We start from the raw sequence: 24,885 nt of genomic DNA on the forward strand, positions 1-24,885 counted from the left end.
CACACTTAATACTGTTCAGTTAAACTTGGATCTTTCTCAATGAATTGTTACAGAGCCCCCAGCAAACGTCCGCATCACAGAAGTGACCAAGAACTCCGTCAGTCTGGCCTGGCAGAGGCCTCCATACGATGGCGGCAGCAAAATCACTGGCTACAGTGTGGAGAGGAGGGAAGCTGCCAGTGGCAGATGGGTGAAAGCCAACTTTACAAACATCATTGAGATGGGCTTCACTGTGTCTGGACTGAACCAGGATGAGTCTTATGAGTTCAGAGTGTACGCCAAGAATGCTGTCGGATCCGTCAGCAACCCGTCTCTCATTGCTGGCCCTGTCACTTGCGTCGATGCATGTGGTGAGATTTCTGGCCTCAGTAATGTGTCTTGTTTACTTTAATTGAATTTTTTCAGACATTAATCACACTAACGTCTCATGCCCCACAGGTGCCCCAGCCATTGATCTTCCTCCAGAGTATCTGGATGTGGTTCAGTATAAAGCTGGAGCCTCAGTTAAGCTCAGAGTAGGAATTGTTGCCAAGCCTCTGCCAACCATTGAGTGGCTCAAAGATGGAAAGGAGCTGGTGGCAACCTCCAAAGTGTCTGTTGAAAGCACAAGTGACTCTTCAGCTGTTCTGGTCAAGGATGCAACTCGCCTTGACACAGGCTCATATGAGATCAAGATTAAAAACGTTCTTGGATCAGCATCTGCAACCATCAGGATGGAAATTCTCGGTATGTCGAAATTATTGCCTACCACTCCATATTTATTTAATTCTGAATTGCTGATCAGTTGGAAATTTTAATTAGCCTCCCATAGTCTCATACATTCCATTTTCCTGTCTGTACTTGATGTTCATGTGGTTTTACATTTCTCTACCCTTAGACAAACCTGGTCCCCCACCTGGCGCCATTAACTTCAACTCAGTCACAGCAGACAAGATCATCTTCAGCTGGGAACCTGTCCCAGAGTCTGACCAGGGCGGTTCTAAAGTGACCCACTACATTGTTGAGAGGCGTGAAACCAGCCGAGTGGTCTGGTCGACAGTTTCAGACAAGTATGAACAGACACACATCACAGTCTGCAAACTGGTGCGTGGAAATGAGTATGTGTTCCGCGTCATGGGTGTTAACAAGTTTGGAGCGGGGGAGCCACTGGAGTCGGAGCCTGTCATCGCTAAGAACGCCTTTGGTAAGTGATGCTGGCATTGAATCCTTTTCTAGCTAGTCGTCAGCAGTCAATTGGTGTGTTCTTGTTCTTGATAAATTTTTAAAAATTTTTTTATACCAGGATTGTTTGTTGTTAACTTGACATTAGCATTTTCTCTGTTTCTACAGTAACTCCTGGCCAGCCCCATACTCCTGAGGTGAACATCATCACTAAGACCACCATGGTGGTAGAATGGGACAAACCAGGTGTGGATGGAGGTAGCACCGTGACCGGCTACTACCTGGAGAGGCGAGACAAAAAGAGTCTGCGCTGGATCAGAGTTTACAAAGATCCTGTCACTGACATCAAACAAACAGTTTATCACTTGACTGAAGGAAATGAATATCAATATCGCGTCTGTGCCATTAACAAGGCTGGAGAAGGGCCATTCTCTGATGCATCAGATTACTATAAGGCTGCCGATCCAGTCGGTAAGTGGACCAACATTTATAGATTTCCAACAAAAACAATGAAGATGAATGTACATCTCACCTAATAAATACATTTGACTGACAGATCCACCAGATGAACCTTGCAAGTTGAAGGTGGTGGACTCCACCAAGACATCAATCACTTTGGGCTGGTCCAAACCTGAATGGGATGGAGGCAGTGAGGTCATCAGCTACATGGTGGAGAAGCTTGTTGAGGGAGAGCAAGAGTGGGCCATGATTACCTCCAAGGGAGAGGTCAAGACAACAGAGTACATAGTTCATGACTTAAAACCAGATGCCAACTACTTCTTCAGAGTCTCTGCCGTCAACTGTTCCGGCCGTGGAGAGCCTCTGGAGATGACTGAACCTGTGCAGGCCAAGGACATCCTAGGTATATTAATGAATCTGATACTGAAACTGAAATTGTCAAGTGTGTTCAGTGTAGTAATAACTGTTTTATTTACACGTTATTCAAATGGTATATTTTATCTGATGTTCACAGAGGAGGCCCAGATTGACTCAGATGTTGCCATGAGAACTCACTACATTGTAAAGGCGGGAAAGGATGTGGAGCTGTCTGTTCCTTTGAAGGGCCGACCTGCTCCCACTGCCTCCTGGAGCAAGGGAGAAGAATGCATCGACCGCAATCCCCAATACGAGTTCCACCACTCAGACACAACCACAGTCCTTGTTATGCGTGAAGTGACCAGGCTCGACACTGGAAAGTACACAGTGAAGATAGAGAATGGTGTTGGAGAGCCCAAAACTCTGACTCTGTCTGTGAAGGTCCAGGACACTCCAGCTCAGTGCAGGAACCTGGTCCTTAAGGATGTGACCCGTGGAAAGGTGACTCTCTGCTGGGAGCCTCCAATCCTCGACGGTGGTGCTGAGATCACAAATTATATTGTTGAGAAGAGGGACTCCTCCAAGAGATCATACTCTGCAGTGACAAACAAATGCACAGACACGACATACACAATCGAAGATCTCTCCGAAAAGACATCCTTCTTCTTCCGTGTCTTAGCAGAGAATGAGAATGGTGTTGGTGATCCATGTGAAACACATGATCCTGTAAAGGCTACTGAGACGCCGGGACCAGTCAAGGAGGTCTGTATGAAGGATTCATCTAAGACCTCTGTCACTCTGCAGTGGCTGAAGCCTGATTATGATGGCGGCAGCATCATCTCTGACTACGTTATTGAGAAAAAGCTGAAGGATGAGGAGTGGTCATTGGGAGGAACCAGCAGGCAGTGTGAGTTTGAGGTCAAGAAACTCAAGGAGCACACAGACATGTTCTTCAGAGTTGCTGCCAGGAATGAAAAGGGACAGGGTGACTTTGTTGAGGTTGGACCTATCAAGGTCATTGATTACATTATCACACCAGAGGCAGACCTTTCAGAGTACCCAGATGGCCGCCTGAGCATTCGCCTAGGTCATAATGTTCACATTGAGCTACCATACAAAGGCAAACCCAGACCTGCTGTCCTGTGGCTGAAGGACAATTTGCCCCTAAAAGAGAGTGACCAGGTGCGCTTCAAAAAGACAGAAAACAAAGCCACTCTGATGATTAAGAATGTGAAGAAGGAGAACGATGGTAAATACACCCTCACCCTTGACAATAAGGTCAACAGAAGATCTTTCCACATCCATGTCATCACACTCGGACCACCATCAAAGCCTGTCGGACCTATCCGACTGGATGAAGTGAGGGCGGAAAGCATCATGATCTCCTGGGACGAACCCAATGATGATGGCGGTGGAGATATCACCTGCTACACTGTGGAGAAGCGTGACACTTCCCAGCCTGACTGGAAGATGGCCTGCTCCAGTGTGGTGGGCACTCAGTTCAAGGTCCCCAACCTGATCAAAGGTATCCAGTACCAGTTCAAAGTGTGTGCTGAGAACAGATATGGTGTCAGTGAGCCTCTGATCTCACAGATGGTCATCGCCAAGCACCAGTTCAGGCCTCCAGGCCCACCAGGCAAGCCTGTGGTGTACAACGTCACAAATGATGGCATGACCATTCAGTGGGAAAAGCCCATCTATGACGGTGGAACCCCTATCCAGGGTTACCATGTGGAGAAGAAGGAGAAGAACAGCATCATGTGGCAAAAGGTGAACACCATGCTGATCAAGGACACAGACTTCAGGATTTTGGAGCTCATTGAAGGTCTGGAGTACTCCTTCAGAGTCTATGCCCAGAATGATGCTGGCTTCAGTCGAATGAGTGATGAGAGCAAGCCAACCATGGCTGTCAGTCCTGTTGGTGAGTACCCATTTAGACCATTTCTGTTTCGTTGTTACACTTCAAACATACAGTATGTTGAAAATATATTCTCAGCAAAATAATGTCTTTCTTAAATCCTGACTGAAATGCAGGTAGAATACAAAACACTTGGACAAAACTAAGTTAAAAGCTATGTAATGTCTTTCAGATCCTCCTGGCCAGCCTGACTATACTGATGTTACCAGTGACTCAGTGACATTGAAATGGGATGCACCAAAACGTGATGGTGGCAGCAAGATTACCGGCTACAACATTGAAAAACGCCAAGGAAAGGGCCGCTGGTTCAAGGCCAACTTGACAGATGTACACGACTGTCAGTACACCGTCACTGGGCTGGCAACCAATGAACGCTACGAGTTCAGAGTCATTGCTAGAAATGCCATTGGTGTCGTCAGTCCCCCATCCAACTCCTCTGGCTTGATTGTAGTCAGAAGTGAGAACGGTGAGTAACATCAGAATCAGAAATGCTTTATTTACCCCAGAGAGAAAATTGCCTAATCAGGACAGCAAGCGCGCTGACTGGGTTGTAATATTACATTTCAGGACTGATGGGTAAATAATACAGTTGATGACAGTAATGGAGGAAGTATTCATATCCTTTACTAAAGTGACAAATACCAGCATAGCAAAGAAAAATTACAAATAAAGTTCCTGCATAAAAAATCCTACTTAAGTACACTGCTGCAACATGTTGTTCAAGTATTGTAGTGAAAGTCCTGGTTTGGTCCCACTGACTGATATATTATTATATTGGACACCATTAGATTATCAATAGTGAGGCATCAAGTGTATCACCAGCATAGTTTTGTTTTGTTGTTTTTTTAATTTTGTGTTTGGGTTTTTTAGCCTTTATTATAGTTCAAAGTGGAGAGAGAGACTGAATATGGGGAGAAGAGTGGGGTAAAGACCTGCAGTAAATGGTCACGGGCTGGACTTGAACCTACGACCTCTGTGTCGGGTACTACAGCCCCTGTTCATGGGTCGCCCGCCCAACCTGTTAAGCTATCCGGGTGCCCCACAAATATGTTTTCAGTTTTTGTCTAATCTTTGATTTTTGTTCCAATATTACTGAGATTATTGGAATGAAATTTACTGAAATTAAACAATGTTGAGAAGTTTCAAGAGAAAAATCTTTATTTGATGGAGCTGTTAACAACTAATAGGCATCTGAATTGTGAGCTTATTACACACTACTCTTTAAAAGAAGCCACAATAGTTATAAAGTTCAGGTTTAATATGTAACTATGTGTTGTACTTTAAAAGCTTGTTTTATAATCCACTGTGTCAGAACTACTCTTTGCAGCCAGACAGACGTATAACACAAAAAGACACAAACAACCATAAAGGGATGCAAAAAGACTATAGGGAGATACATAACAACCACAAAGAGACGCCACAGAATCACTGAGAAACACAAAACCACAGCAGAGACACCAAACAGCTACTAAAAATACAAGAGGTGGGAAATGTGTAACTATTTGTTGTATTTTTACAGCTTACCCAGTGTGTGAAATATACAACTTAAAAAAACAAACTGTCAGAAAATGTTGTGGAGCAGAAAGTAAATGGTACATGAGTTGCACTTATACATCGCTTTACCACCTGAGTGGTACTTAAATTGCTTTGAACTCAGTAAAGCTGTGAACTATAATTCAATACCCTTTCTCCCAAACCCAGCTACTCCAAATATTGAGTTTGGCCCTGAGTACTTTGAGGGTTTGACAGTCAAGGCAGGGGACAACATCAGACTGAAGGTGACCATCACTGGACGACCAGTTCCCAAGGTGGTCTGGTTCAGAGACGGTGTGGAGATCACCAAAAAGATGATGGACATCATTACCGTAGCTGGATCCAGCACTCTGTTCGTCAGGGATGCCGACCGCACCTACCGCGGCCTCTACACTGTGGAGGCTACCAATGGATCTGGAAGCAGGAAGGAGAACATCCTCGTCCAAGTCCAAGGTATGCAGTATTCTTTTTATACCGCAGTGTAGGGGTTTATACCACTCTATGTATGTCCTAACTTACATCTGTTGCACCTGTGTGAATCAGACACACCTGGGGAGCCGGTCGGCCCCATCACCTTTAGCAACATCTCAGAGGGCATTTGCACTCTGTCATGGAATGCACCGGAGAATGACGGCTGCTCTGACATCTCACATTACATCATCGAGAAGCGTGAGACTGCCAAGATCTCCTGGGCCCTGGTGTCTGATGAGTGTAAGGAGTGCACGTTCAACGCCACCAAGCTTATTAAGACCAATGAATACCAGTTCAGGGTCTCTGCTGTCAACAAGTTTGGAGTTGGCAGACCTTTGGAGTCCAGCCCCATCATTGCACAGATGCAGTATAGTAAGTGGAAAGACTGTGATATTTAAGATAAGAGAAACATTATATTTCCACGTTATTTTTAGTCAAGTCACTCATCTGTGAAAATTGTTTTCCCCCAGCTACTCCTGATGCTCCAGGTACTCCTGATGCCACAGAGGTGACTGGAGAGAGCATCACCCTGTCCTGGACTCCTCCAACATCTGATGGAGGCAACCCTATTCAGTACTACATCCTGGAGAAACGAGAGAAGAAGACTATCCGCTTCTACAAGGTGATAACCAAGAAGCCTATCATTGAGTGTGCTCACAAGGTGCTCCACCTGACCGAAGACATGGAATACGAGTTCCGTGTTATGGCCGTCAATGACGCCGGCGTTGGAACTCCTAGCAACATCTCTATGCCCATCAAAGCTGCTGAGCCAAAGGACATTCCCTGTGCTCCATCTGTCGTGTGTGTGTCCGACTCCACAAACACCTCCATCAGCTTGGAATGGACCAAGCCTGCGGACGATGGTGGCATGGAGATCCTTGGCTACATTATCGAGATGGTGAAGGGAGAGGAGACTGAATGGAAGCGAGTGAATGAGGAGCTTGTGGCTGAAACTAATTACATAGTGACAGGTCTACAGACAGGAGCTGAGTACAAGTTCCGTGTTGCAGCTGTCAATCATGTGGGTAGAGGTGAAGACAAGGAGATCCCGGAGCCCGCTCAAGCAGTTGACAGGCTGACACCTCCACAGGTAGACATCGATGCCACCTTCAAGCAGACACACATCGTAAAGGCTGGAGGTTCGGTGTGCCTGGGCATCCACTTCAGAGGAAAACCCATTCCCACTGCCACCTGGGTGAAGGAGGAGGGAGAACTTGGTGCCATGTCAGAGGTCACAACTACCGATGGTTACAGCTCTCTCACTATTGAGAACTGCTCTAGAACCGATACAGGCAAGTACACAGTTAACCTGGAAAATGCCAGCGGCAGCAAGGCCATTACCTTTGTTGTAAAGGTGATGGACACTCCTGGGCCTCCGCAGACTGTGGCTTTCAAGGAGGTATCCAGAGGCTCAGTCACACTGATCTGGGAGCCTCCTCTCAATGACGGTGGAGCCCGAATCCATCACTTCATTGTTGAGAGGCGTGAGGCTAGCCGCCGCACTTGGCAGCAGTCTGGTGGTAAATGCACACAGCACATCCTGAAGATCCAGGACCTGCTGGAGGGAGTACCATACTTCTTTAGAGTCTCCGCTGAGAACCAGCATGGTATAGGCGAGGCGTTTGAGGTGACCGAGCCTGTCATTGCAACTGCAGAGCCATCAGCTCCAAAGAGAATGGACATCCTGGACACCACAGACAGCACTGTTGTGCTGGGCTGGCTGAAACCAGAGCACGATGGTGGCAGTCGCATCCAGCATTATGTCATTGAAGCTAAGGCAAAGGGTACAGACAAATGGATGGTGGTTGGCAACACCAAGAATCTCACCTATGTGGTTGAAAAGCTCAACAAGGGTGACGAGTACGACTTCCGCGTGAAGGCTAAGAATGAATCTGGTTACAGCACCCCCAAGGAAACTCTGGCTCCTGTACTGGTCAAAGAGCCTCACATTGAACCTGCTGCTGACCTCAGCGAAATAGCCAACCAGCTTGTCACATGCAGGTCTAACAGCACCTTCACCATCGATGTTCCCATCAGTGGTAGACCTGCACCTAAAGTCACATGGAAGCTGGAGGAGATGAGGCTGAAGAGCTCAGACAGGGTATCCATCAAAGTAACCAAGGACAGAACCAGCATCTCAGTAAAGGAGGCCATGAGAGGAGATGGCGGCAAATACTACTTGACTCTGGAGAACGTGGCAGGAACCAGAACCTTTACTATTGATGTGAATGTCACAGGCAGACCCAGTCCTCCAACTGGACCCATTGAAATCTCTTCCATCACCTCTGAGTCATGTGTCGTTAACTGGCAACCACCAGAAGACGATGGTGGCACCGTCATCACCAACTACATTGTGGAAAAGCGAGAGTCTGGTTCAACAGCCTGGCAGCTGATCAACTCCAGCGTGAAGCGCACGTCTCTCCACGTCAGTCACCTGACCAAATACATGCAGTACACATTCAGGGTCTCTGCTGAGAACAGATTTGGTGTCAGCAAGCCCACAGAGTCTGAGACCATCGTTGCAGAGCATCCTTTCAGTGAGTTCTATTTACTAGAATTATTTTTTGTTGCAAACACTAATTTATCATGTGAATTATGAAATAAATACAGTTTAACACTTTCTGTAAAAGCTAATGTCTTCTGTTAAACCAGACTGTAACAACAAAATGTAATTTTGTATTACAGCACCTCCAGGTCCACCAACAAAGCCTTCGGTCTTTAATGTCACCGCTAACACAATGACCCTGAAATGGGAGGAGCCTTACAATGATGGTGGCAGCAAGGTCACAGGCTACTGGATTGAGAAGAAAGAAAGGAACAACATCTTGTGGGTGAGGGAGAACAAGATCCCGTGCTTCGAATGCTACTACAAGGTGGAAGGTCTGGTGGAGGGTCTGGAGTACCAGTTCAGGGTTTATGCAATGAACAGCGCTGGGCTGAGCAAAGCCAGTGAGGCCTCCAAGGGAGCAATCGCACAGAACCCAGTTGGTGAGTTTTGCCACAGTTCAGTTTTGTTTTTGATTTTGTTTACCATTGAGCAAACGTGTCTGACAAACGTTTTTGATATGGTGTTTAGATCCACCAGGCAAACCTGAAGTCACAAATGTGACAAGAACCACTGTGTCCCTCAAATGGTCGTCTCCACTGAATGATGGTGGCAGTCCTATTGTGGGCTACATCATTGAGCGTAAGCCGTACACTCTGACCGGCGAAGGCCGCTGGCTCAAGTGTAACTACACCAATGTGACCGACAACTTCTACACTGTTACTGCACTGGGAGAGGGAGAGCCCTATGAGTTCAGAGTCATCGCCAAGAATGCCAACCAGGTCTTCAGCATACCTTCCGAATCCACCGGATCTGTTCAGTGCAAGACTGACTTTGGTGAGACTTGTCACCTTGACATCATACCGCCAATGCAGTACACTGCCACACTCTGACCTAGCACATCTTAACCTTCTGTACCCCAAAACCTGCACCATGAGCAGAACACAGACTTACATGTGTGACTACATTTCTGCAAAGTTTTATAACTAAGCTCTTTGTGTACATTATACAGAACCTCCAAAGGCCCAGTTGGACAGCAAACTTCTGTCTGAAACTGTGATGGTCAGAGCCGGTTCAGACCTGGTTCTTGATGCTGCAGTTGGCGGAAGGCCTGACCCTAAGACTTCCTGGTCCAAGGGCAACAGGGAGTTGGATTTGTGTGAGAAGTACCACCTGCAGTACACCCCCACCAGGGCCATGGCCATCATCAAATTCTGTGACAGAGATGACACTGGAAAATACATTCTTACCGTCAGGAATGTAAGCGGAACCAAGACTGCTGAGGTCAATGTCAAAGTGCTCGGTGAGTGATGGCATATGTTTAACTATTAAATTATTGCACCTGCAGATATTCATTAATTTGTATACAAAGCAACTGAGCATGATCACATCTGTTTTTTTTCCAGACACACCTGGAGTTTGTGAAGGCAGCATTGAGATCAGTAAGATAACAGAGGAGTCATGCACCCTGAGCTGGAAACCACCTCTGGAGGACGGCGGCGATGACATCGCTTACTACATTGTGGAAAGGCGGGACACCAATAGACTCAACTGGGTCATCATGCATGCTGAGTGCAAGGAGGTGACCTGCAACATCACTGGACTGTTCAAGAACACAGAATACCTGTTCAGAGTCCGTGGAGTCAACAAGTATGGGGCTGGAGTCTACCTCCAGTCAGAGCTCATGGTTGCCAGGAACACATTCAGTAAGTACAGTCACATCATTTTGATGTAACGCCTAAAAGCTATTGTTCAGAAGCAAACACATAGATCTCTAAATTAAAATAGTTCCCTCTAAATTTTACCAAAATCCCAGGAGAAAATGTGCAACCACAAATGAGATTGTCAAATCCTCTAACAGTGACTTTATCTTCTCCAGCTGTGCCAACGCCTCCTGGTGCTCCAGAAATTCTGGCATCAGGAAAGGACTTTGCTACCATTGAGTGGCTGAAGCCAGAGAGTGACGGCGGCAGCCCGTTAATCCACTACCTGGTGGAGAGACGTGAGAGAAAGAGTGCCCGCTGGGTGAAGGTGAACAGAGATGGCGCTCAGCTGGACACCACTCTGAAGGTGTCCGGATTGACCGAAGGCAACATCTACCAGTTCAGAGTGACAGCCATTAACAAGGCCGGGGAGAGTGAGGCCAGCGAGGTGTCTCTGTACGTTGTATGCAGAGTGCCCACATGTAAGTCCAATTTGTTCAGTACTTTGATCTGTTCAAATCTGTCTTTAGTGACACAGTGAAGGTTAATGATTTTGTCAGAAATCGTTTCTAAAATCACAGAGATATTCTTTCTTGTGTCATCTCCTCTCAGGCACACCTGCTCCACCTTCTATCCCTCGTATCACCGACACCCATGCCGATAGCATCAGCCTGGCCTGGTCCCGCCCCGTGGAGGATGGAGGAGCTGATGTGATTGGTTACATTCTGGAAATGCAGGAGGCTGGAGCAGAGGAATGGAAGAAGGCCCATGAAAAGACTCTGCGTGCCACAGAGTACGTGGTGGCTGGACTCACTGCAGGCAAAAAGTACTGCTTCAGAGTGGCTGGCATCAACATCAACGGCACAGGCGACTTCAGTGAACCCTGTGCTGAGACTGAGCCAGTGGAGAGGATCGGTAAGAGCATTCAGACAAGATAACAGTTCAATGATTGCTCAGCAATGAAGTGTACATAGAAATTGTTACAACAAAACAACAAATGAACAAAACACGTACATCTAGAGTGAAATAGCCTCACAAAGAGCAGTAAAGTTATGATTTAAGAGGTAAAGTGCCACAAAAATTTTCAGTAATTAATCCTCATGAATTAACTATATTCATAAACTGATATGTCCCTTTGTGCTTTGAAGCAAAAAACCTGCATTTGTAACTTCCCTTCTTACAGTAGTGTATTTTCCTTATTTGGCAGTTTTTAAATCACCAACCTTACAAGCCCATATCCTAATTTTCCCGTCCTCCCACACAGAAACTCCTGACTTCGAGCTCCATGACGACCTGAAGAAGACTATCTGCCTGCGCGCTGGTGGCTCACTCCGCCTCTTCGTCAATGTCACTGGTCGTCCTGCTCCTGCTATCACTTGGAGCAAGCCTGGCGTCGACCTCCAAAATAGAGGCTTCATTGAGGTCACCAACACCTCCACTACTCTCATCATTGACAAGGTCCATCGTTACGATGCTGGAAAGTACACACTGGTGGCTGAGAACTCTGCTGGGAAGCAGGAAGTCAACATTCTGGTCAAGGTCTATGGTAAGCTAATGACACTGTCTGAGACAAAAGGAGATTTTCAAAAGTAAATTCTACTGGGGCCATTTATTTTGATTTACTGTGGTATAGGAGCTTCAAAAAATTCCAAATCTATTTCTTTTCTCAGATACTCCTGGACCAACTGGGCCACTCAAGATCAAGGAGCTGACCAAGGAGTCTGCGACCATTTCTTGGGAAGCCCCAACCGTAGATGGTGGTGCTCCTGTCAATAACTACATCATTGAGAGGCGTGAGGCCTCCATGAGAGCCTACAAAACTGTCACCTCTAAGTGCAGCAAAACATCATACAAGATTGATGGCCTAATGGAAGGCATGCTCTATTACTTCCGGGTACTCCCTGAGAACATTTACGGTATCGGCGAGCCCTGCGAGACTCCTGATGTCATCCTGGTTTGTGATGTGCCCCTGCCACCACACAAGCTGGAGGTGATTGATGTCACCAAGACCACCGTCATGCTTGGCTGGGAGAAACCTGAGCACGATGGCGGCAGCAGGCTGACAGGATACGTCATCGAAGCCTGCAGGTTCGGCACTGACAAGTGGATGAAGGTGGCCACACTGAAGCTCACAGACTTTGAGCACACCATCGAGAAGCTCAATGAGAAAGAGCAGTACTTGTTTAGAATCAAAGCCGTCAACAGCAGAGGAGCCAGTGAGCCCAAAGAGCTTGTTGCAGCTGTCACTGTACAGGAACAAAGAGGTAAGAGATAAAGGAAAGCTGTGCTATGTGTTTTTAAGTATCATTACTTGTATAGGTTCACAATCTTTTGTTTTTCCTCTCTAGTGATGCCTGTGGTGGACTTCTCCAGTATTCCTCAGAAGGTTGTCAATGTACTAGCTGGTAAGACTCTGGAGCTGGACCTGCCCATCATTGGCAGGCCTCCTCCCATCTGCTCCTGGTACTTCGCTGACAACAAGCTGAAAGTCACAGACCGTGTCAAAATTAAGAGCACTGGCAAGTTCTCCAAGCTGACCATGTCTGACACCACCATTGACGATACCGGTGAATACACCTTGGAGGTGAAAAACGCTGTTGGTGTCATCACTGAAATCATCAAAGTCATCGTTCTCTGTAAGAAACATTCATTTTTTTCATTCATTTGTAGGCTGCCAAGACTACCAAAAAGGTAATTAATTTACCTTGTAGTCACTAAGTTACTCTGCCTTTCTTTTACTAGCTAAACCTGACGAGCCCATGGGACCAATTAGGTTTGATGAGATTGATGCCAACAGTGTCGCCTGCAGCTGGGATCCTCCAGTCAGAAATGGTGGTGCTCCCATCAGTGGCTATGTGGTAGAGCAACGTGATGCTCACAGACCGGGCTGGGTGCCTGTCTGCGACTCTGTTAGCAGACCATTGTTCAAGTTCAACAACCTGATTGAAGGAGATGAGTATGTCTTCCGTGCAGCTGCTGTAAATCGATACGGCACTGGAGAGTTCCTGCAGTCAGAGATTGTCACCTGCAGAAGCTTGAAGAGTAAGATTCTTGGTTTTATTTACGATAACCCAAGTAGCTAATAACATTATACAGATAGAATTACATCCACAGCAGAACGCTAACATATTTTCCTCCCTCCACAGATGTGCCTGGACCTCCTGGCCGCCCGACTGTCTTTGATGTTTCACGTGATGGCATGACCGTGGCATGGAACCCACCAGAGGAAGATGGTGGTCTTGAGGTTTCTGGATACATTATTGAGCGCAAAGAAGTCAGGTCTGACAGATGGGTGCGTGCCAACAAGAACCCCGTCACCATGACCAGATACAGGTCAACCGAGCTGATTGAGGGCCTTGAGTATGAGCACAGAATCACTGCCATCAATGCCAGAGGACTGAGCAAACCCAGTTTGCTATCCAAACCAGCTGTGGCAACAGATCCCATTGGTAAGAGAAAGTTTTTTATAGAGAGTTTAGACAACTTTAAGATGCAAGAGCAAGCACAGTCGCAATTTATATTGAAGTAGCAACTTTAGATACTGGAATGCTTCTCTTCCCCACTCAGATCCACCAGGGTGTCCACAAAATCCAAGAATTACCGACACTACCAAGTCCTCTGTTTCACTGGCTTGGAGTCCCCCTGATGATGAGGGAGATGCTCGGGTGGATGGTTACCTGATTGAAATGCAGAAGGCAGGCACCATGGCCTGGATCAAGTGCAACACCACACCATCTCTGATATGCGAGTACACTCTGACCAAAATGCCACAAGGAGAGGAGTTCAAATTTCGTGTGATGGCCTGCAATGCTGGCGGCTCTGGAGAACCTGCTGAAGTGCCAGGAACAGTGATTGTTACGGAGATGCTTGGTAAGGACTCATTCACTGCAGCTGCACTCAATCGTGTTTATGTTTAAAACTAGTACGAACAAAAACGACTTCTGTAACCATCTCTGTTTTTCAGAATCTCCTGACTATGACCTGGAGCTGAAATACAAAGATGTGTACGTGGTTCGCTATGGAGGAGTGGTCAGACTCTCAGTGCCCATTAAGGGTAAACCTCACCCAACCTGCAAATGGTCCAAGGATGGTGGTGCTGTCTCCACCAAGGCTCTGATCGCCTCCACCGAGGATGCCTGTGAGCTGGTAATCAAGGGAGCTGAGAGAAATGACTCTGGTATGTACGACCTCCTGCTTGAGAACAAGGTTGGTAAGAAGAGAGCCCAAATCAAGGTGAAGGTCATTGGCCGCCCTAGCGCCCCAGAGGGACCAATGATCTTTGAGGAGATCCAGGCCAACTCTGTCAAGGTTACGTGGAAGGCTCCCACAGATGATGGTGGCTCACAGATCCTCGGTTATATCGTAGAGAGACGTGAGGCAACAAGAAACGCCTGGTACACCGTGGACTCCAGAGTGACTGAAACTCAACTTGTTGTTAAGGGCCTGAAGGAAGGAACAGAGTACCACTTCAAGGTCACCGCTGAAAACTCCTTTGGTGTCAGTGCATCTCTGAAGTCCGAGCAGCCACTGGTACCAAAGACTCCTCTCTGTAAGTTTTTCTTTTTTTCTCTCTCCATGTCTTTGCACAGCATAAGATCGTTCAGTGATGACTCAAAATGTTCTCTGTTTTTCATACCAGGTCCCCCCGAGCCTTCAAGCACTCCACCAGAGATCATGGATGTTACCAAGAGCTCAGTGGCACTGGCCTGGTCCAGACCAAAGGACGATGGCGGTTCTGCTATTACCGGCTACATTGTTGAATACAAGGTGGTGTCTGCTGAGGCATGGTCCCGCCACGGCACAAAAATAACCTCCACCATGTTTACTCTACCTGGACTCATCCCTGATACAGAGTACCAGTTCCGCATTGTTGCTGTCAATGACATAGGGGAGAGCGAGGCTGGTCCTGTGTCTGATCCAGTCACATGCAAAGATCCATTTGGTGAGTCTCTAAGTTTTCTTAATGATGATATTTTAATGGACAAAGTACCACCAAATATCAATGATATTTCACAGTAAATCCAAGTAAAATCTCATCCACTAGGTTGGAATAGGAACTCTCACTCAGTTTTACAGACAAAAAATAAAATAAAATCAAGAAATATACACCAATTATTGCTTCAGTCAAAAAAATAACTGTTAAATACACTAAATGTTTCTTTATTTTGTTTTTGTCTTTCCAGACAAGCCCAGTCAACCAGGTGAGATTGACATTGCGACTGTGACCAACAACTACATCACCATTCGCTGGAAAGCTCCAGAGTGCGATGGTGGAAAAGAGGTCCTGGGCTACTGGGTGGAGTACAGGAAGTCCATCGAGAGCACTTGGAAGAAGTGCAACAAGCAGCGGCTGAAGGAGAAGGAGTTCACCATGCCAGGACTGGCCGAGGCCACAGAGTACGAGTTCAGAGTGTTTGCTGAGAATGAGACAGGAATGAGCAGACCTCGTAGGACTGCCACATGCATCAAGACCAAACTCAGTGGTAAGTACACTGAAATACACTGTGTGAAAATTATTTGCATGCTTGTTTTCCCAGGGGGATTTTCCAACACAACAAGCATACTGTATGTGTTTAATAAACATACATTCTGGTTTTATGCCTACAGTTGAAACTAAACCAAGCCTGAGGAAGGAAATGGATGAAGTAACCATCAAATTTGGACAGCCTGGTGTAATGAAGTGCCAGATTATTGGCAGACCTGTCCCTGAAATTAAGTGGTATCATGCTGGCAAGGAGGTTGTCGAGTCCCGCAAGTACGAAATGAGCTCCGACGGCCGCAACCACTCCCTGTCTATCATGACTGACCAGCAGGAGGATGAAGGAGAATACACCTGCAAGGCCATCAATGATGCCGGAGAAGCAGAGACTACAGGCGTCCTGGTGTTGGAGGCTGCTCCATCCTTCCACCCCGACTACCCTCTGAAGGAAACCTACTACGCTGGCTTGGGAACTACTCTACGCGTCCACGTTGTCTACATTGGCCGCCCTGAGCCCAAGATCATGTGGTTGCATGGGGCAAAGACCTTGGAGAACTCAGAGGACATTAGCATTGAGACCACAGAGCACTACACGCATCTTGTCCTTAAGAACGTGCAGCGCAGAGTCCATGGAGGCAAATACAGAATCAGACTGCACAACCACTTCGGCAGGGCTGACACTGCCTTCAATGTTGAGATCTATGGTATGTTCCCTTATATTACCTGCACATCTGTAAAGGTGATATCATTAGATTTGTAAATAATAACATTTATTACCTCTCTCACAGACAAACCGGACATGCCTGAGGGTCCCATCATTCTGGATGCTCTCCTGAAGAACTCAGTGATCATCAGCTGGAAGCCTCCCAAGGACGATGGTGGCTGCATGATCACCAACTACATTGTGGAGAAGCGCGAGGACAAGGAGGGCACTGAGTGGGAACTGGTGTCATCATCCATCAATGGCACATCTTGCCGTGTGCCCAACCTCATCGACAGCGCTGGATACTTCTTCCGTGTCTATGCCCAGAATCGCTATGGCAACAGTGAGCCACTGGAGCTCACTTCCCCCATCCTCATCAAGAGCCAACTGGGTAAGTTTGATACAGTTTCTAGTTGTGTTTCATAAGTACTGACAGTGTTAGCACAGATCCATTCATATGTAAAGAAAAACCCAGGTACACTGTGTAAAGGTACTGACAGTATTTTTGTATTTACATGTTCCTGTCTACAGAGAAACCATCACCACCTCTGTCACCAGTTGTTTCTGGAATTACCAAGGACTCCTGCGTGGTTTCCTGGAAGCCTCCACTCAGCGATGGTGGATCTAAGATCAAGAGCTACTGCCTTGAGAAGAAACACAAGAAGGACAAGAAGGAATGGACTGAATGGACTCCAGTGACCACTGATGAAATCAAACAGACGGTGTTCTCTGTCAAGCGTCTGACAGAGGGCGTTGAGTACATCTTCCGTGTTAACTGCGAGAACCTTGGAGGACAGAGTGACTACAGTGAGGAGACTGCGCCCGTTGTTCCAGCTACAGCTGTAGAGGTCCGTGCTCCAGCCTTCAAGGAGGAGCTGAGGAACATGAGTGTCAAGTTTAAGAGCAATGCTACCCTCGTCTGCAAGATCCTCGGACAGCCCAAACCTGTGATTAAATGGTTCAGACGAGGAAAGGAGATCCACTCTGATGGAAAGAAAATCAAGATCCAGGAGTTTAAGGGAGGTTACCACCAGCTGGTCATCACTGAGGCTGATGAGGAAGACTCTACTGTTTACCAGATTAGGGCCACCAACCAGGGAGGCTCCATCTGTGCTACAGTCTCTCTGGATGTTGAAAGTAAGCTTGCAAATAATTATCTCTATCCAAACCAATGTCCGCAGAAATTTACTTTTTAAATTCAAGTAAAAATGACATTTATATTTCTTACACTTCTGTCTTATACTATACTTACATTTGTATTTCTAGTTCCTGCCAAGATCAACCTGCCAAAGAACCTGAAGGACAAGGAAGCCATCCCCGCTCTGCGTGGAGAGGTGGTTAACATCAAGATTCCTTTTGGTGGAAAACCAGATCCTGTCATTACATGGCAGAAGGGTCAAGATCTCATTGACAGCAATGGCCACTACCAAGTCATTGTCACCAGATCCTTCACCTCGTTGGTGTTCCCCAATGGTGTTGAGAAGAAGGATGCTGGTTTCTACATCGTCTGTGCCAAGAACAGATTTGGCATTGACCAGCAAACAGTTGAGCTGGACGTAGCTGATGTGCCTGATCCTCCACGTGGTGTCAAAGCCAGTGACGTCTCCAGAGACTCGGTCACGCTGAACTGGGTGGCCCCAGCCAATGATGGCGGCAGCAAGGTTGTCAGCTACATTATTGAGAAGTGTCCCACTACAGCTGAGAGGTGGGAACGTGTTGCACAGTCCCGTGACACCCGCTACACTGTTATCAACCTGTTTGGAGGAACAAGCTATCAGTTCAGAGTCATTGCTGAAAACAAGTTTGGACAGAGTGCCCCGTCTGAGTCCAGCGGACCTGTCATGACCAAAGAGGACAAATCTAGAGTCCTGCTGTATGACAGGGAGGTGGACGATACTGGACGTGTTCCCAAGGGCAAAGCTCCGCACAGCGACGCCAAGAATGTGCACAACAAATACTCCATTGCTGAAGAACTCGGCAGAGGTCAGTTTGGTATTGTCCATCGCTGTGTTGAAACCAGCTCCGAGAAGACTTACATGGCTAAATTCATTAAAGTGAGAGGTGCTGATCAAGCAATTGTCAAGAAGGAAATTGCAACACTGAATCTGGCCAAACAAACAAACTTCCTCCTCCTTCACGAGTCCTTCGACAGCCCTGAGGAACTGGTGATGATCTATGACTTCATCTCTGGTGTGGACATATTTGAGCGCCTTAGCACAGCTGAGTTTGAGCTGAGTGAGCGTGAGATTGTAAACTACATCAGGCAGGTCTGCTCAGCTCTTGAGTTCCTTCATGCTGAGAGCTATGGACACTTTGATATCAGACCTGAGAACATTGTGTACACCACCAGAAGCAGCTCTAATGTGAAAATTATTGAGCTAGGACAGTCCAGACACCTGACTCCTGGGGACCAGATCAAGGTTCAGTACACCACTGCAGAGTACGCTGCCCCTGAGATCCACCAGTGTGACATGGTTAGCACAGTCACTGACATGTGGTCAGTTGGTGTCCTCGCTTACGTGCTGCTCAGTGGACTTAATCCATTCACAGCTGAAACCAACCAACAGATGATCGACAACATCTCCAACGCAGCCTATAGCTACGATGATGAGTCATTCAAGCAGGTCAGTGTGGAAGCATTAGACTTCACTGATCGTCTCATGACAAAAGAACGTAAACACCGTATGAAAGCAGCTGAGGCTCTGGTGCATCCTTGGCTCACCAAGCCCACCGAGGAGATCAGTGCCAGAGCGATCCCAACTGGCAGGCATAAGAGATACTACCAGACAATGGTGAAAAAGGAGTGGAGCACTGTTGTATCTGCTGCCCGTATAGCCAGTGGTGGCTCCATCAGATCCCAGCGTGGCGTCTTTATTGCCAAGGTGAAGATTGCTCCATTTGAACATGGCCCTCTCGCAGGCCAGGTTAGCCATGCTGTGGTGAATGAGGGAGACAGTGTGAAGTTCATCTGCAATATCGACAATTATGACAGCACCACTGAGGTGACATGGTACTGTGGCGTCAGACAACTCGAAGCTGGTGACAAATATGAAATTGAGTATGAGGATGGTCTGGCTATAATCACTGTCAACAAGGTTACGAGAGCAGATGATGGCACATACAGGTGCAAGGTTGTGAATGAGTATGGTGAGGACAGTGCTTATGCAGAGATGTTTGTCAACACTGTTAGATCGTACCGTGACTTCTTCACCACGCGAGTGGTGAAGAAAACAAAGCGCAGAGTGGACACTGCCAGAATGTTGCAGAAGCCACCAGAGTTCACCCTGCCTCTGGTCAACCGCACAGCCTACATTGGTGAGGATTTGCGCTTTGGTGTCACCATCACCGTTCATCCTGAGCCTCGTGTCATCTGGCACAAGTCTGGACAAAAGCTCATCCCTGGACATGATGACAGAAAATATACTTTCATCAGTGACAAGGGGTTGTACCAGCTGATCATCCACAATCTCGACAATGAGGATGATGCTGAGTACAGCGTTGTGGCCCGTAACAGGTATGGTGATGACAGCTGCAAGGCTCGTCTCACTGTTGTTCCTCGACCTAAACCAGCAGACCTCACCCTGAGGCCCATGTTTAAACGCCTCCTCGCTAACGTTGAGTGCAAAGAGGGCCAGAATGTGCGCTTTGAGATCAGAGTATCTGGCCATCCCACGCTGAAGTGGGAGAAGGATGGCACGCCATTAGCCTTTGGACCTTCCATCGAGGTCATCCATGAGGGCCTGGATTACTTCATCCTTCATGTGAGAGACACTCTTCCCGAGGACTCTGGTGTTTACAGAGTTACTGCTACCAACTCTGCCGGATCTGCCAGCTGCCAGGCCACACTCAAGGTGGAGCGTGTTGCACATGTAAAGAAGGAAGTTGAAATCAGTGATAAGGAGAAGGAAAAGCTTGCTGGAAAAGAGAAGTTGGATAAAAAGGTGAGACTGTCTCAGATCATGGCTGGCACTGTTGTTACACCTCTACCACCCGCAGCAGTGCAGGCTGTGAGAGAGGCCGCCACCATGTTCAAACCTGCTGTCACCACTAAGAAGGGTGAGAAGACTGAGGCAGAGATCCAGAAAGAACAGGAGGAGAGGAAGAAGAGGGCTGATGAGAAGAGACTGCGTATGCCCTACGTTGTCCCCACACCTCGTGTCATTAACCCTGCTGTCCTGGAGGAGGATGTGGAAATTAAACACTTTAAGCCACTCTCTGACATGAAGTGGTACAAGAAGCTACGGGACCAGTATGAGTTCCCTGAGCCGATGGACAAAATCAAGCAGAAGAGGATGAAGCGTATCCGCCTCTCCAGGTGGGAGCAGTTCTACGAGGTGCCCATCAGGATCAAGGACCAGTACAAGCCCAAGTGGCGAATCTCATCTATGACTCAGGATGACTTAGAGACGGTGAGGCCTGCAAGGCATCGTACTCCCTCCCCTGAAATGGAGGCTTACCACAGGATCAGGAGGAGGTCTCTGGGCGACTTGTCAGATGAAGAGCTGCTGCTGCCAGTGGATGAGTATCTGTCCATGAAGAGAACTGAGGAAGAGAGGCTGCGTCTGGAGGAGGAGCTGGAGCTTGGCTACTCTGCCTCTCCACCAAGCCTCAGCCCAGTTCGCTTCGAGCTGTCTGCACTGCGTCCCTCTTCTCCAAGAAGAGTCTATAGCGACGATGAAGAAGGGGAAGAAATCCACAGGTATGACTCTTACCGAATTCCATCTAAATACGAGGCTGGCCCAAGCTTTGTTGATCTCCGCCAGCGTCACGACAAAGCCACACACAAACCTCCAAGACAGAAGCAGAGGGTGTATGAAGAGAGAGAAGATCAGGAGCTGCTGCGTCCTCACACTACTGCCCAGAGAATCTCTTCTTACAAGAGCGAACTCAAACGCATGGAGTTTGAGGAGAAGACCCGAGCCTCGAAAAAGGAAACAACAGTTACTGTTTCAACAGTCTCTGAGGCCATAGAGTCTGAACACCTGACAACTTTCGCCTCAGAATATATTCCTAAACCAATCAAGAAGCTCCCAATGCCTGAACCTGTAAGGAGGAGATCTCCAACCCCTGAGAAAGCTGCAAAGACAGATGTTAGCCTTCCTAAAGTTGACTTTATGTCCAGGTACGAAGAGAGAAAGCAGGCTCTGAGATCAGAGAGAAGATCTGTGGAGAGGAAAGTGGAGGTGGTGACACAGGCTCCCTTTAGCCTTGACCATGCCCCTCGTATCACCATTAGGATGCGATCTCACCGCGTGCCCTATGGCTCCAACACTAGGTTCACCCTGAACATTCAGGCCAAACCTGAGCCTGAGGTCAAATGGTTCCACAACGGCAAAGAAATTCATCAGAGCAGCAAATACCACATCACCAACATCAGTGGAGTTCTGACTCTCCAGATCATCAAATGTGTGACTGAAGACTCTGGAACTTACCGTGTGGTCTGCAGGAGTACCAAAGGAGAGACTTCTGACTATGCCACACTGGATGTAGCTGGAGAAGAGTATGCTGCCTTCTCTTCACTCCGCAAAGACGAGGAGCCTCCATCTGCCCATCTGCCCGAGATGACCAGAACAGAGGTGTATCACGTCTCCTCCTCTAAAACAACTGTGAAGGAAACAGAAACAGTTAAAGAGACCACCACTGTTGTTGAGAAGCCGAGGGAGAAGCCCAGTGTTCCCGCTAAGATCCTGACGAAGCCACAGTCACTAACGGTGGAGGAGGGAGACAACGCCAGGTTTGACTGTGATGTGGATGGAGAACCAGCACCTGCTATCACTTGGCTGCATGAAGGAACTGTTGTCGGTCCCTCCGCCCGCCACCACATTGTCTCCACTCAGTACAACTCCTCCTTTGAGATCTCTGCTGTGGAGATGTCAGACGAAGGCAGCTACACTCTACTGGTGGAAAATGCTGGAGGCAAACAAGAAGCCCATTTCACTCTGAAGATCCGCAAGTCTGAGTCAAAGGACAAAGTGGTCGCCTCAACTAGAGTCACCTCTCCAGAGGCTAAATCCCCTCTTGCCAAGTCCCCTGAGCCAATCAAATCTCCACAAAGAGTCAAATCCCCTGAGCCAATCAAGTCACCACAGAGAGTGAAGTCTCCAGTCTCACCAAAGTCCCCAACACCAAAGTCGCCTACTCCCAAATCCCCAACTCCATCTGAGAAGGAACGAGTGATTTCTCCAACAAAGTCGCCAAACAAGAAGCCGTCTTTCTCTGCTGTGCTAAACGACGTCTCTGCAGCCTCCGACTCAATTGTGAAGTTGTCAGTGAAGCTGACAGGAGAGCCCAAACCTGCAGTCTCATGGACAAAAGATGCAAAGGTAACGTAGTTAAATAGTCTCACTGTTCTTTTTTGAGTTATCAGAGAAGAGGTTTGCCAATGGGACACATTTATGTTGAATAACAACTGAATCATATTTTCCGGATTGGCAGGTTCTGTCTCAGGGTGGGAAGTATGAAATGTTTGAGGATTCTGGCTCTGCCTATCTTGAGATCTATGAATCTGAGGTGTCTGATAGTGGGGTGTACAAGTGCACTGCTACCAATGCTGCTGGAGTGGCCTCAACAACCTGCACTGTCACTGTACGAGGTAAGTGAGGAAATATCAAACTCACAGGAAGTCGCTGCAGTTCTTATTTTGATCACAGCATACTGTTATAGCTGTGGTGATAGATTCACAGGCCGGTAAATCATATTCTCCAGACAGGGGAAACGTGTTTGGTACATACGTAACATCTTCATTTTTGCACAATCCTCTCTGCTGCTGTAACTCTGCAATGTTTCCTGTTGTGAGATTAATAAAGGCTCACCTCACCTTATCTTTTTTTTTCAGTGAAAAAGAAATGCACAACTCACCATTCCCACTAAAATTGACTCGTAGCATTTTTTTAAAAAATCTTTCAGCCGTAGACAGTCACTCTGCAGCTACCACTGTTTCCTGCCATAAACTTCTACATTTATTTCTGTCCCAGGCTCAAAGAGCTCCAAAATAAAAGTCCGTGAGGATGTCGTTAAAAAGGAAACAGTCCTCGAGGAAGTCTCGTCCTCTTTGAAGGAGGTCAGTTCCTCCCACAGCCAGATGTCTGTCACAGAGGGCCAGTCTCTGACTCTGAGGGCCAACATCCCCAAGGCCTCCAACATCAGATGGATCTTGAACGGAGTGGAAGTGGCAAACTCAGAGCAGTACAAGTACGGCGTTTCTGGAAACGACCAAACTTTGACCATCAGGTCGGTCAGCCAGCACGAGCAGGGGATCATCACGTGTCGGGCTGAAACACCGCGAGGCCTCGTCCGATGTCAGTTCGACACCACCGTCACGGCCAAGCGTTCAGACGCACCACACTTTGTGGTGCAGCCCCGGTCTCAGAACGTAGACGAGGGACAAAATGTTAAATTCACATGTGAAGTAGCAGGAGAGCCTTCTCCTGAAGTGGAGTGGCTAAAAGACAACATGATGGTGAGTAGTTTTGTAATCAAGACAAAATTTTATCTGCTAGCCGCCAACCAATCAAATCCTGTGTAGCTGGCTTAACACAACGTTCTCTCTTAACAGATATGTGTCACATCAAACATTAGACTGAGCTGCTCTAAGAATGTGTACACTTTGGAGATATGTGAAGCCACGGTTGCAGACAGCGGGAAATACACAATAAAAGCCAAAAACAAGTTTGGACAGTGCTCTGCAACATCATCCCTCAACGTCCTCAGTAAGTTTCTGCTGCACTTCTAATACACACAGCTGAACCCACAGTGACAGTGGGTTTAACTGTATCACTGTGGGTTGGACAGGCTTGAATACTAAACTTTTTGATAAATAATGAGACTTGGATTGCACTAAAGCCACTATCTTAAATTTAACTCAACATTCAGACCTTTGAGTGTAAATCCAAGGCGTCTGCTGTCTGCTGATGGTTTGCAGTACTCGTGTCATATGAGCTGTGTGCTTGTCATTTGCATTCTCACAGCTCTTATTGAAGAACCAACAAAAATGACTATTGTGGAGCAAAGAGCTTCTACTGACTCTGCAAGCATGCACGGAGGTTTCATGGCCTCGTCGGTCCGTATGGAAGCAGCTTCCATGCAGGCCAGCAGTTACAGCAGCAGCTCTCGCTCTGCTGCTGCTGACTGTTCGTTTGAGAGCATGTCCGCGACTAGCATGTCTGCCATGATGGCAAAGTCAGTGGTTTCCATGAGCTCCAGCAGCCACACGATGGAAATGTCTGCACTCTCGCATGCCGAGGCCTCCTCCTCACTGAGGGCTCTTACCACAGGGGCCAAAAGAGGTGAGCTGCATTGAACAGTTAACTGGATGTGTACTTACACTCAGGGTAACCAGGGGTGGCCTGAATGACCAGAGTCCCCGTGAGTAAAGGTGGTGAAGATTGCAGCATTGTGAGAGTGTTTAAGAGCAGCCTCAGTTTGTTCTCCTCCCTTCGATCGTCAGCTGACGTCTGAGACATTTGTTCTGATGTTTAAATTCCAAATAAACAGACATATGAACGCTGAATGAAATGTTACCAACTGGAACTGTTTCCAACAACCTGCTTGGTTTTA

The 24,885-nt window shown here is 47.4% G+C and overlaps 1 protein-coding gene across 26 annotated transcripts in view; it reads left to right on the forward strand.

Moving 5' to 3' along the window:
* The window catches only part of ttn.1 (titin, tandem duplicate 1), a 180,360-nt gene that overhangs the window by 153,988 nt on the left and 1,487 nt on the right, over positions 1–24,885 (forward strand). For 25 of the 26 annotated variants that reach the window (XM_008297739.1, XM_008297756.1, XM_008297741.1 and 22 more), the window contains 33 exons: positions 54–350; positions 439–726; positions 878–1,183; positions 1,330–1,632; positions 1,718–2,023; positions 2,135–3,898; positions 4,068–4,361; positions 5,597–5,881; positions 5,972–6,271; positions 6,370–8,436; positions 8,585–8,887; positions 8,976–9,281; positions 9,457–9,747; positions 9,851–10,150; positions 10,324–10,629; positions 10,760–11,062; positions 11,412–11,693; positions 11,818–12,411; positions 12,496–12,783; positions 12,890–13,189; positions 13,294–13,596; positions 13,715–14,017; positions 14,112–14,696; positions 14,787–15,089; positions 15,331–15,630; positions 15,755–16,330; positions 16,415–16,720; positions 16,861–17,466; positions 17,596–22,652; positions 22,765–22,921; positions 23,304–23,788; positions 23,885–24,038; positions 24,297–24,614. In XM_008297739.1, coding sequence (XP_008295961.1) covers positions 54–350; positions 439–726; positions 878–1,183; positions 1,330–1,632; positions 1,718–2,023; positions 2,135–3,898; positions 4,068–4,361; positions 5,597–5,881; positions 5,972–6,271; positions 6,370–8,436; positions 8,585–8,887; positions 8,976–9,281; positions 9,457–9,747; positions 9,851–10,150; positions 10,324–10,629; positions 10,760–11,062; positions 11,412–11,693; positions 11,818–12,411; positions 12,496–12,783; positions 12,890–13,189; positions 13,294–13,596; positions 13,715–14,017; positions 14,112–14,696; positions 14,787–15,089; positions 15,331–15,630; positions 15,755–16,330; positions 16,415–16,720; positions 16,861–17,466; positions 17,596–22,652; positions 22,765–22,921; positions 23,304–23,788; positions 23,885–24,038; positions 24,297–24,614 — 18,936 coding nt within the window. The remainder of the gene's footprint in view (positions 1–53; positions 351–438; positions 727–877; positions 1,184–1,329; positions 1,633–1,717; positions 2,024–2,134; positions 3,899–4,067; positions 4,362–5,596; positions 5,882–5,971; positions 6,272–6,369; positions 8,437–8,584; positions 8,888–8,975; positions 9,282–9,456; positions 9,748–9,850; positions 10,151–10,323; positions 10,630–10,759; positions 11,063–11,411; positions 11,694–11,817; positions 12,412–12,495; positions 12,784–12,889; positions 13,190–13,293; positions 13,597–13,714; positions 14,018–14,111; positions 14,697–14,786; positions 15,090–15,330; positions 15,631–15,754; positions 16,331–16,414; positions 16,721–16,860; positions 17,467–17,595; positions 22,653–22,764; positions 22,922–23,303; positions 23,789–23,884; positions 24,039–24,296; positions 24,615–24,885) is intronic. The other variant, XM_008297748.1, reaches the window with a different exon arrangement.

Source organism: Stegastes partitus, unplaced genomic scaffold, assembly GCF_000690725.1.
Source record: "Stegastes partitus isolate 25-593 unplaced genomic scaffold, Stegastes_partitus-1.0.2 Scaffold1244, whole genome shotgun sequence".
Lineage (NCBI taxonomy): Eukaryota > Metazoa > Chordata > Actinopteri > Pomacentridae > Stegastes > Stegastes partitus.